At 40.8% G+C, this 13,101-nt stretch overlaps 1 protein-coding gene across 1 annotated transcript in view; it reads left to right on the top strand.

The window, feature by feature from the left end:
• The window catches only part of SCLT1 (sodium channel and clathrin linker 1), a 128,454-nt gene extending 115,893 nt beyond the window's left edge, over nucleotides 1-12,561 (top strand). The window contains exons 21-22 of the mRNA XM_048847332.2: nucleotides 7,304-7,399; nucleotides 12,067-12,561. Coding sequence (XP_048703289.1) covers nucleotides 7,304-7,399; nucleotides 12,067-12,129 — 159 coding nt within the window. The 3' untranslated portion in view covers nucleotides 12,130-12,561. The remainder of the gene's footprint in view (nucleotides 1-7,303; nucleotides 7,400-12,066) is intronic.
• Nucleotides 12,562-13,101: the final 540 nt, after the last annotated feature.

Below are 13,101 nucleotides of genomic sequence, written 5' to 3'. Positions count from 1 at the left end.
TTTTTGTTGAAGAATTGCAACTTTTAGGTCTGTAATCGTTAATTGTAATTGTTCTTGTCAACTGCTGGATATGGCCCACCTTGATTATCACTACAAAAGGTTTTTCCCCCCCACTCTCCTGCTGGTAATAGCTCACCTTAACTGATCACTCTCGTTAGAGTGTGTATGGTAACACCCATTGTTTCATGTTCTCTGTGTATATAAATCTCCCCACTGTATTTTCCACTGAATGCATCCGATGAAGTGAGCTCTAACTCACGAAAGCTTATGCTCAAATAAATTTTAGTCTCTAAGGTGCCACAAGTACTCCTTTTCTTTTTGAGGATACAGACTAACACGGCTGCTACTCTGAAACCTGTCTTTATGGAAGGCACTGAATTTAGCCGTATGGAGTGGAAATCTATCAACTTAATGAAAAAACTCATACAGATACAGACAGACATCATCTTCCTTTCCAAATGCAAACAGATGGACATCATACCAAAAGGACTGAAGGTAAAAAATCCATTACAATCTACATACCACACAGACTATGCTGACAGCTTGTGCCACACACTCCCAAAGAAACTGCGGAACCACCTGACCAACCTCCTTTACAGCAAACAGCGAAAGATTAAGAATGAGCTCTCAAAACTGGATACTCTCATAAAAAACCAACCTTCCGTACAAACTTCCTCGTGGCTGGACTTTACAAAAACTAGACAAGCCATTTACAACACACACTTTGCTTCTCTACAAAAGAAAAAGGACACTAAACTATCTAAACTACTACATGCCACAAGGGGCCACAATAGTGGTTCCCTTAACCCACCCAGCAATATTGTTAATCTATCCAACTATACTCTTAGGACAGATTCTTCTGCTGGGCTATCTCGGGGCCTCTCCTTCTGTCCCTCCACCCCCACGAACATGATACAGGTCTGTGGTGACCTAGAATCCTATTTTCGACGTCTCCGGCTGAAGGAATATTTCCAACACCCCTCTGAACAATATACTAACCCACAGAGACCTTCCTACCAAGACTACAAAAAGAAGGATTCTGGGTGGACTCCTCCTGAAGGTCGAAACAACAGACTGGACTTCTACATAGAGTGCTTCCACCAATGTGCACAGGCTGAAATTGTGGAAAAGCAGCATCACTTGTCCCATAACCTCAGCCGTGCAGAACACAATGCCATCCACAGCCTCAGAAACAACTCTGACATCATAATCAAAAAGGCTGACAAAGGAGGTGCTGTCGTCATCATGAATAGGTCGGAATATGAACAAGAGGCTGCTAGGCAGCTCTCCAACACTACTTTCTACAAGCCTTTACCCTCTGATCCCACTGAGGGTTACCAAAAGACACTACACCATTTGCTCAAGAAACTCCCTGAAAAAGCACAAGAACAAATCCGCACACACACCCCTGGAACCCGAACCAGGGGTATTCTGTCTTCCACCCAAGATCCATAAACCTGGAAATCCTGGACGCCACATCATCTCAGGCATTGGCACCCTGACAGCAGGATTGTCTGGCTATGTAGACTCCCTCCTCAGGTCCTACACTACCAGCACTCCCAGCTATCTTCGAGACACCACTGACTTCCTAAGGAAACTACAATCCATCGGTGATCTTCCTGAAAACACCATCCTGGCCACTATGGATGTAGAAGCCCTCTACACCAACATTCCACACAAAAATGGACTACAAGCTGTCAGGAACACTATCCCCGATAATGTCACGGCAAACCTGGTGGCTGAACTTGGTGACTTTGTCCTCACCCATAACTATTTCACATTTGGGGACAATGTATACCTTCAAATCAGCGGCACTGCTATGGGTACCCGCATGGCCCCACAGTATGCCAACATTTTTATGGCTGACTTAGAAAAACACTTCCTCAGCTCATGTCCCCTAATGCCCCTACTCTACTTGCGCAACATTGATGACATCTTCATCATCTGGACCCATGGAAAAGAAGCCCTTGAGGAATTCCACCATGATTTCAACAATTTGCATCCCACCATCAACCTCAGCCTGGACCAGTCCACACAAGAGATCCACTTCCTGGACACTACAGTGCTAATAAGTGATGGTCACATAAACACCACCCTATGCCGGAAACCTACTGACCGCTATGCCTACCTACATGCCTCCAGCTTTCATCCAGACCACATCACACGATCCATTGTCTACAGCCAAGCTCTACGATACAACCACATTTGCTCCAACCCCTCAGACAGAGACAAACACCTACAAGATCTCTATCAAACATTCTTACAACTACAATACCCAGCTGCTGAATTGAAGAAACAGACTGAAAGATCCAGAAGAGTACCCAGAAGTTACCTACTACAGGACAACCCAACAAAGAAAATAACAGAATGCCACTAGCCATCACCTTCAGCCCCCAACTAAAACCTCTCCAGCGCATCATCAAGGATCTACAACCTATCCTGAAGGATGACCCATCACTCTCACAGATCTTGGGAGACAGGCCAGTCCTTGCTCACAGACAGCCCCCCAACCTGAAGCAAATACTCACCAGCAACCTCACACCAGAACCACTAACCCAGGAACCTATCCTTGCAACAAAGCCCGTTGCCAACTGTGTCCACATATCTATTCAGGGGACACCAGCATAGGGCCTAATCACACTATCAGAGGCTCGTTCACCTGCACATCTACCAATGTGATATATGCCATCATGTGCCAGCAATGCCCCTCTGCCATGTACATTGGCCAAACTGGACAGTCTCTACGTAAAAGAATAAATGGACACAAATCAGACGTCAAGAATTATAACATTCAAAAACCAGTCGGAGAACACCTTCAATCTCTTTAGTCACTCGATTACAGACCTAAAAGTGGCAATTCTTCAACAGAAAAACTTCAGAAACAGACTCCAACGAGAGATTGCTGAATTGCAATTAATTTGCAAACTGGACACCATTAACTTAGGCTTGAATAAAGACTGGGAATGGATGTGTCATTACACAAAGTAAAACTATTTCCCCATGTTTAATTCCCCCCCTACTGTTCCTCACATGTTCTTGTCAACTGCTGGAAATGGCCCACCTTGATTATCACTACAAAAAGTTTTTTTTTCTCTCCTGCTGGTAATAGCTCACCTTACCTGATCACTCTGGTTACAGTGTGTATGGTAACACCCATTGTTTCATGTTCTCTGTGTATATAAATCTCCCCACTGTATTTTCCACTGCATGCATCCGATGAAGTGAGCTGTAGCTCACAAAAGCTTATGCGCAAATTAATTTGTTAGTCTATAAGGTGCCATAAGTACTCCTTTTCTTTTTGAGCAGTTTAGTATCATCTGCAAACTTTGCTACCTCGCTGTTTACCCCTTTCTCCAGATTATGTATGAATAGGTTGAATAGGATTGGTCCTAGGACTGACCCTTGGGGAACACCACTAGATACCCCTCTCCATTCTGAAAATTTACCATTTATTCCTACCTTTGCTCCCTGTCTTTTAACCAGTTCTCAATCCATGAAAGGATCTTTCCTCTCCCGTGACAACTTAATTTACGTAAGAGCCTTTGGTGAGGGGCCTTGTTAAAGGCTTTCTGGAAATCTAAGTACACTATGTCCACTGGATCCCCATTGTCCACATGTTTTTTGACCCCTTCAAAGAACTCTGATAGATTAGTAAAACATGATCTCCCTTTACAGAAACGATGCTGACTTTTGCGCAACAATTTATGTTCTTTTGTGTGTCTGACAATTTTATTCTTTACTATTGTTTCAACTAATTTGCCCGGTACTGAAGTTAGACTCTAGAGCCCTTTTTAAATATTGGCGTTACATTAGCTATCTTCCAGTCATTGGGTACAGTAGCTGATTTAAAGGACAGGTTACAAAGTATAGTTAATAGTTCCATAATTTCACATTTGAGTTCTTTCACAACTCTTGAGTGAATGCCATCTGGTCCCGGTGGCTTGTTACTGTTAAGTTTCTCAGTTAATTCCAAAGCCTCCTCTAGTGTCACTTCAGTCTGTGACAATTCCTCAGATTTGTCACCTACAAAAGACTGCTCAGGTTTGGGAATCTCCCTAACATCCTCAGCCGTGAAGACTGAAGCAAAGAATTCATTTAGTTTCTCTGCAATGACTTTATCATCTTCAAGTGCTCCTTTTGTATCTTGATTGTCCAGCGGCCCCACTGGTTGTTAAGCAGGCTTCCTGCTTCTGATGTACTTAAAAAACATTTTGTTATTACCTTTTGAGTTTTTAGCTAGCTGTTCTTCAAACTCCTTTTTTGCTTTTCTTACTACATTTTTCCATTTAATTTGGCAGTGTTTATGTTCCTTTCTATTTACCTCACTAGGATTTAACCTCCACTTTTTAAAAGATGCCTTTTTATCTGTCACTGCTTCTTTACATGGTTGTTAAGCCACGGTGGCTCTTTTTTAGTTCTTTTACTGTGTTTTTTAATTTGGAGTATACATTTAAGCTGAGCCTCTATTATGGTGTCTTTGAAAAGTGTCCATGCAGCTTGTAGGGATTTCACTCTAGTCACTGTACCTTTTAATTTCTGTTTAACTAACCTCCTCATTTTTGCATAGTTCCACTTTCTGAAATTAAATGCCACAGTGTTGGGCTGTTAAGGTGTTCTTCCCATCACAGGAATGTTAGATGTTATTATATTATGGTCACTATCTCCAAGCGGCCCTGTTATAGTTACCTCTTGGACCAGATCCTGCGCTTCACTCAAGACTAGATCAAGAGTTGCCTCTCCCCTTGGGGGTTCCTGTACCAGCTGCTCCAAGAAGCAGTCATTTAAAGTATCGAGAAATTTTGTCTCTGCATTTCGTCCTGAGGTGACATGTACCCAGTCAATATGGGGATAATTGAAATCCCCCACTATTATTGAGTTTTTTATTTTGATAGCCTCCGTAATCTCCCTCAGCATTTCATCATCACTATCACTGTCCTGGTCAGGTGGTCAATAATAGATCCCTACTGTTATATTCTTATTAGAGCATGGACTTACTATCCATAGAGATTCTATGGAACATGTGAATTCATTTAAGATTTTTATTTCATTTGATTCTACATTTTCTTTCACATATAGTGCTCCCCCGCCCCCGCACGACCTGTTCTGTCCTTCCGATATATTTTGTACCCCAGAATGATTGTGTCCCATTGATTGGCCTCACTCCACCAGGTTTCTTTGATGCCTATTTTATCAATATCCTCCTTTAATACGAGGGACTCTAGTTCAGCCATCTTATTATTTAGACTTCTAGCATTTGTGTACAAGCACTTTAAAAACTTGTCACTGTTTATTTCTCTGCCCTTTTCTGATGTGTCAGATTCTTTATGTGAGTGTTTCTCGTCTGATCTGGCCCATACTTTGTCCTGTTTCATCCCCTCCTCCTGACTAAAACCTAGAGAATCTCTATCAATAGACTCTCCTCTAAGAGAAGTCTCTGTCCGATCGACGTGCTCCTCTGCAGCAATCGGCTTTCCCCCATCTCTTAGTTTAAAAACTGCTCTGCAACCTTTTTAATGTTAAGTGCCAGCAATCTGGATCCACTTTGGTTTAGGTGGAGCCCATCCTTCCTGTATAGGATACCCCTATCCCCAAAGTTTCCCCAGTTCCTAATAAATTGAAACCCTTCCTCTCTACACCGTCGTCTCATCCACACATTGAGACTGAAGCTCTGCCTGCCTAAGTGGCCCTGCGCATGGAACTGGTAGCATTTCTGAGAATGCCACCATAGAGGTCCTGGATTTCAGTCTCTTTCCTAGCAGCCTAAATTTGCCTCCAGGACATCTCTCCTACCCTTCCCTATGTCACTGGTACCTACATGTACCACGACCACCGGCTCCTCCCCAGCACTACACATAAGTCTATCTAGATGCTTCGAGAGATCCGCAACCTTCGCACCAGGCAGGCAAGTCACCATACGGTTCTCCCGGTCATCACAAACCCAGCTATCTATGTTTCTAATGATCGAATCTCCCATTAGTAACACCTGCCTTTTCCTAATGACTGGAGTTCCCTCCCCCGGAGAGGTAACCTCAGTGCGAGAGGATACCCCAACATCATCTGGAAGGAGGGTCCCAACTATGGGAAGGTTTCCCTCTGTTCCCGTTGACTGCTCTCCTTTTCTGGGCCTTTCATCCTCCTTAACAGTGCAGGGGCTGTCTGACCGGAGGTGGGACAAATCTACAGTGTCCTGGAAAGCCTCATCAACATACCTCTCTGCCTTCCTTAGCTCCTCCAGTTCCACCACCCTGGCCTCCAAAACCTGTACATGGTCTCTGAGAGCCAGGAGCTCCTTGCACCGAATGCACACGTACGCCACCCGTCCACAGGGCAAGTAATCATATATGCTACACTGAGTGCAATAAACAGGATAGCCCTCACTCTGCTGCTGGGCTTCTGCCTGCATTTTCTCCTACAGTTACCTGGGTTAATGATAGGGTTTTTGTTTAAATCAAGAAGTTTTGATTATAGTTTAGTGTAAAGGTTTTAAAGAATGGCAAGTCTACCTTGCTCCCTTCCCACTCCCCTTCCAAACTCCCTCTCGAAACTCCCTGTTAGCGGCCCCTGGTCTCTTGCTTACTGCTTTATAAAGCCCTGGCATCCTTCATAGCCCCACCCCTGACTAAGGCTCAGCCAACGAACAGAGCCTTCTAGATTTCAAACCTTGTTTAGAAGCTCACAGCTTTCAACTGCCGGCCACAACTGCCGGCCTTCAAATAAACAAACAGACAGACAAACACAAGCTCAGCACCTAACCCCCAAACACAAACACACACTACAGACAGCCACTTACCCCAACGGTCCCGTATTTACTCCTCCTTCACCTGGAGAACTCCCTCTCGAAACTCCCTGTTAGCGGCTCCCCTGTTGGCAGGAAGGTGCTGCAGGTAGTGGTCCAGACATAACCTGGCTATTTGAGCAGTTCAGAAAGAGTGTCTTTCCTATTTCTTATGTTCACTTTTCACTTCTCCTGCTCACAGCTTGCTATTTCCCATGTGTATCATAATTGTGAGAGATGCTAGGCTGAAGAATGGAAAATTTCTTATACAATAATTTCCTTTCTGCTAGCAGCAGCACCTCTAAGGTGCCACAAGTACTCCTCGTTCTTTTTGCTGATACAGACTAACACGGCTACTACTCTGAAACCTGGGAATTATTCGGAATCACAAGCGTATATAATTTCCTGTCTTGTAGGTGGTAAATAGTTCCAATATTTGGCATTGACCAAACTCCATTTGCTCAAAGTTTTCTCACTGCAATATATATGAAACTTACAGTTGTAAAAAGATCTTTCACTTTTTTACAGAATGAAAAATTAATGATGGAGCATCAAGAAAAAGTCAACAGACTTCAAAGGCGACTAACACAGGCAGAACAGAGGGCAGCTACAGCATCTCAACAGGTACAAAACTGTAATCAGAAAGCAACCTTATTACAGCTGCATAACAAGAGGTCTTTGAATGTTACAAGAAAAAATGTTGTTTTGGAATCTCCCTAGGGTGGAGGTAATTGATTGATTGTTTGTTTGTTTGTTATATGTAGTAAAGTAGCTGATACAAACAACTATACAGTTCTAACTTGGCAAAATGTGTCATTTCAGAATATTTAACTACACTCCAAGCTTCTGACGGTTATGAATGAGTGAAATACTTCATTTGGGCACATCACTGAAAATCCAGTGCTTTCATGTAATATGTTTGTGGAAATAAATTAGATGTAAACTCTGTTTATGTGGTTGTTGGCATATTAATGAAAGCATGTGAGTTTTTAGTAATCCTTTGCAACAAAGGAAGGAGCCCACTTATTAAGTCTGTGCAAAACTGAATCAATGTCAGAATGAGGGAATAATCTATGAAGTTTAAATACCTATCACCACTGATTACACAGAACAGCTGATCTAGCTCCCTTACAAATTGACCAGTAAGACAGTATTCATTAGAAATGATGGCTTCATAGTAATAAAATGCAGATGTTGTGCTAGCTCCCACAGACTGGCACCTGTAGAATCTCATTCTGATTCAGAAGACAAATATGTCTTCGTTTCATAACTATAGAACTCTGTCTAGGCTTTTTTTAGGCAGTTGAAGCTAGTTTAAGACAGACACAGTTGTGGGTCAGGAATTTCTAGGTCCCAACTAGTTGACAGATGTCTCATACTGGAAAAAGAGACAAGTTGGAATGTCAAAGGAGGGGAAATTTTTAATCGTGTTCTGTGTCTACTCAGTTCTATCATATACCCTCTTACTTTTAGGTTACAATTTTCAGTCTTCCTCCACAAAAGTAAATAACTTAAAAAAGAAGCGTGTGTTGCTGTGTGGGGAGGAGAGTGATTCTCCCTCACACAGTTTATAATTTTGGGAAGAAGACATCAGACAGCCACATTGGGTCAAACCAGTGGTCCGTGTAGCCCAGTATCCTTCTCTGACAGTGACTACTGCCAGATGCCTCACAGTGAATGTACAGAACAGGGCAATTATTGAATAATCCATCCCATCATCCAGTCCCAGCTTCTGTCAGTTGGACAGTTAAGGGACACCCAGGGCATGAGGTAGTGTCCCTGACCGTCTTGACTAATAGCCATTGATGGACCTATCCTCCATGAACTTATCTAATTCTTTTTTAAACCCAATTATACTTTTAGCCTTTAGAACATCCCATGGCAACAAGTTCAACATGTTGACTGTGTGTTGTGTGAAGAAAGTTTCCTTTTTTTGTTTCAAACCTACTGCCTGTTAATTTCATTGGGTGACCCCCCCCCCCCAGTTCTTGTGTTATGTGAAGGGATAAATAACACTTCCTTATTTACTTTCTCCGTACCAATCATGATTTTTTAGACCTCTGTCATATCCTCCCCCCTTAGTCATCTGTTTTCCAAGATGTAGTCTGTCATTTTAATTTCTCCTCGTATGGAAGCTGTTCCATACCCCTAATCATTTTTTTTTCTTTTGCTCTTCTCCGAACTTTTCCCCATTCTAATTTATCTTTTTTGAGATGGGGCAACCACAACTGCATGCATGCAGTATTTAAGGTATAGGTGTACCATGGATTTATGTAGTGGCATAATACTTTCAGTCTTATTTATCCCTTTCCTAATGGTTCCTAACATTGTTAGCTTTATTGAGTGCTGCTGCACGTTGAGCAGATGTTTATAGAGAACTATCCACAATGGCTCCAAGATCTCGGTCTTGAGTGGTAACAGCTAGTTAGACCCTATCATTTTGTATGTATAGTTGGGATTATGTTTTCCAGTATGCATTACTTCTCATTTATCAGCATTGGATTTCATCTGCCATTTGTTGCCAAGTTACCAAGTTTTGTGAGATCTCTTTGTAACTCTTCACAGTAAGCTTCACACTTAACTATCTTGAGTACTTTTGTATCATCTGCAAATTTTGCCACCTCACTCTTCACTCCCTTTTTCTGCTCATTTATGAATACGTTGAACAATACAGGTCCCAGTAAAAATCTTTGCAGGACCCTGTTATTTACTTCTCTCCATTGTGAAAACTGACCACTTTCTTTCGTGTCTTTTAGCCATTTACTGATCGATGAGAGGACCTTCCCTCTTATCCTATAACTGCGTACTTTGCTTAAGATCTTTTGATGAGGGACCTTGTCAAAGGCTTTCTGAAAGTCCAAGTATACTAGAACAACAGGCTTACCCTTGTCCACATGTTTGTTGATCCCCTCAAAGAGTTGTGAGGCATGATTTCCTTGATTAGATTGGTGAGGCATGATTTCCTTTTACAAAAGGCTTGCTGACTCTTTTCCGATATGTTTATCTACATGTCTGATAATTTGTTGGGTTTTTTTGCATAGTTTCAACCCATTTGCCTGTTACTGAGGTTAGGCTTAGTCACCTATTATTGCCAGGATCGCCTCTTGAACTTTTTTTTAAAAGTCAGTGTTATTTTAGATATTAGCTATCCTCCAGTCTTCTGGCAAAGAGGTTGATTTAAGTGATAGGTTACATACCATAGTAGTTTTGCAATTTCGTATTTGAGTTTCTTTAGAACTCTTGGCTGATTATCATCTGGTCATGGTGATTTCTTACTGTTTAATTTATTAGTTTGTTCCAAAACCACCTCTACTGACAGATATCTCAGTCTGGGTCGATGCCTCAGATTTGTCACCTACACATGAACCATTCTTTTTAGATATCTCCCCTATATCCTCTGCAGTGAAGACCAATGTAAAGAATTCATTCAGTTTCTCCTCAACAGCCTTGTCTTCCTTGACTGCTTCTTTAGCACCTCAATTGTCCAGTGGCCCCACTGATTGCTTGGCAAGTTTCCTTCTTCTGATGTACTTTAAAAAATTTTTGGCTGTTAGGTTTTGTGTCTTTTCCCAGATGCTTTTCAAATTTTCTTTGCCTGCTTTATAATATTTATACACTTGACTTGCCAGAGTTTATGCTCCTTTCTATTTTCCTCACTAGAATTTGACTTCCAATTTTTAAAAGATGTCTTTTTGTCTCTAACTGCATCTTTTACCCTGCCATTTGGCCACAGTGGCTTCTTTTTTTTTTTTTTTTTTTTTTGGTCCTCTTACTGTGTTTTTGTTTTGTTTTTTTTTTAATTTGGAGTATACATTTCGTTTGAGCCGCTATTATGGTGATCTTAAATAGTCTCCATGCAGTTTTCAGGCATTTCATCCTTGTGACTGTTCCTTTTAATTTATGTTTAACTAGCATCCCCTTTTTTGTGTAATCCTGTTTTTTAAGTTAAATACTACTGTGGTGGGTTTCTTTGGCATTTTTCCCCCTACAAGGATGTTAACTTTAATTACATTATGGTCGCTATTACTGAGGTTTTAGCTATATTTGCTTCTTGGACTAGATTCTGTGCTCCACTTAGGACTAAATCAAGAATTGATTCTGCCCTTGTTGGTTCCAGGACAAGCTGTTCCAAGAAGCAGTCATGATACATTTTAGACAAATTACAAAGTCAGGAGGGCAGTTTTACAGCTTAAAAGAGTTTGATGTTGATCCAACACCAGAATGCCCTCCATACACACACATCCCTTCCAGTAATAACATTAACTACTTTAGACTCACAAGGCAAAAATTACCTAGCTGTAAACAGTTAGCAGGAAAACGATCCTGTATATGGAACAGTTGTACCATCCCTTCCTCATTAGCATTGTGTTCCCAAATTGAACTGTTTACTACACTTCAGTAGTCTTGAATGTTACTCTCTCTAAGATTGGCTGGAGTGCAACCCTCTGGAGTGCATTACTACTTATTAATGGGCAAGCAGTGTATGGAAAATAGATAGATTTGTTAGGTCCAAAGATATTAGGAGAACTGCAGTCTGATAGACCGGGATAATAAGCAGAAATGAACAGCATGGAAAATACATAGTTTTGTTTGCTTCACCTTTGCAGTGTGTCAGGAAGAAAGAAAACTTGGAACTCAAATGACCCCACTGCAAATTATGTCCTGCATACAAATATTGCAAATGTTTAATCTGTCCTGTCTACTGTTTCAACATTAAAGATCCCACATACCTTTTCTTAAGAGTAGGAGTTTCCCCGTGTACTGTGACCCAATTTCATCTGTCTACTGTTGTATAATTTGCTATGTGTCACTTGTTCCCTTAGCTGTTGCCACCTATCACAAAGGTTTGCATTTCAGTGATGCAGTATGTATATAAAGTATCATGTATAGCCATTTCAGGATGAAAGACACTATCTATAAAATGTAATATTTCTATTAAATAGTCAGTGACTGGTTTTTACTTTAGTCTAATACCCATAAAAGAGGGGTGCAACACTGAAAAATCACCACTAAAATGCAATCCTTTAGACAGACATTGCATTTTTTTAAAATAATTTGAATTCTACATTTCATGCATTTTATTTTAGTATAGCACAACCTCTATTACCCAATCCTCCGTCATTCAAAACTCTTTTGTATGTGAAATAGGGTCACAACCGTGGGCATATATTGAGAATTCTTTCAAGTATCCAAAATTTCAGTTATTTGTGTTTATTCTGTCTCCGTGACATTTTGCTTATTGAGATTTTCGTGGAATAGTGAAACTATTGACTGTTTGTTTTTACTTGCAGCTCAATGTGATTACTGTGCAGAGGAAAAAAGCTGCCTCCATGGTGGATCTAGAAAATATTTAAAAAATATGCTTTGTTCATTCACACCACTTAAGAATTGGAAAATCTGTCAGAGGAATACAGTATTGGAGCATTAAAGCCTATAGCACACAGCTAGACTTGTGTAATTTGCATAAACATTTTCCATTCTGTTTGCGCAAGGGGGAAAAAAGCTCACAGTAAATACAGGAATGAGAGTATGCAAAATAATATAATGATTTCTTATGTAAAATGAAGCCCACATTCATCAATGTAAAATTACAAGCGTACTGTGCATAGTGTGGGTTTTTTGATTTAATGGCAATCATGACAAAGTAGTATTAAAGCAATATATACCAATGTGCTGACAATTATAAACACCTTTACTCTGTATGTACAAATGATTTGTTTAATTACATTTTGTATGACATTTTCTTAATGTACAAGTGCAATGTAATAAATTATGTACTTTCTAAACAGATTGTGTGCATGGGAAGGAATGGGCTGCATCCTCTTTGGTGAATGAAACTGAGAAACTAGTTATGTCCTGAGTTTCAAATAGTGGGGATGTGTGGTAGTTTTGCACATGACTGCCTTGACTTTCAGTGTTTTGCAGTACAGTATTTGTGGGTTTTTTCAGTTTGTTTCCTCCGTGATACCTGTTGAAAATAGTAAAAGGTAGATACTAATCTGGTCTCTGGTACTCCAGGCTCTTCCCAGTTGTACTTCTTACTCTAATCACTACTTCACAGTTGTGCCTTACCTGTGTGATCAACTTCTTTCCCTGGTATGCACATGTATGGGAACCTGTGGCAACTGTTATTCCTAGCAGCAACACTGTACAACAGGCTAGGCAAAGTCATACAGAAGAACATGTAGCAATTATATACCCCCCTTGACTCTTTCAGATCAAAATATTCATTTTAATTCCACAGAATAAGGGTTCAAGGACTCTCTTGAGATTACATTTTGTCCTTTTTGCTTTGAGGATGGCAAATTCTATGCAATTATTCTAAA

The sequence above is a fragment of the Caretta caretta genome, chromosome 4, assembly GCF_965140235.1.
Source record: "Caretta caretta isolate rCarCar2 chromosome 4, rCarCar1.hap1, whole genome shotgun sequence".
NCBI lineage: Eukaryota > Metazoa > Chordata > Testudines > Cheloniidae > Caretta > Caretta caretta.
This window is presented reverse-complemented; position numbering and strand designations above follow the sequence as displayed.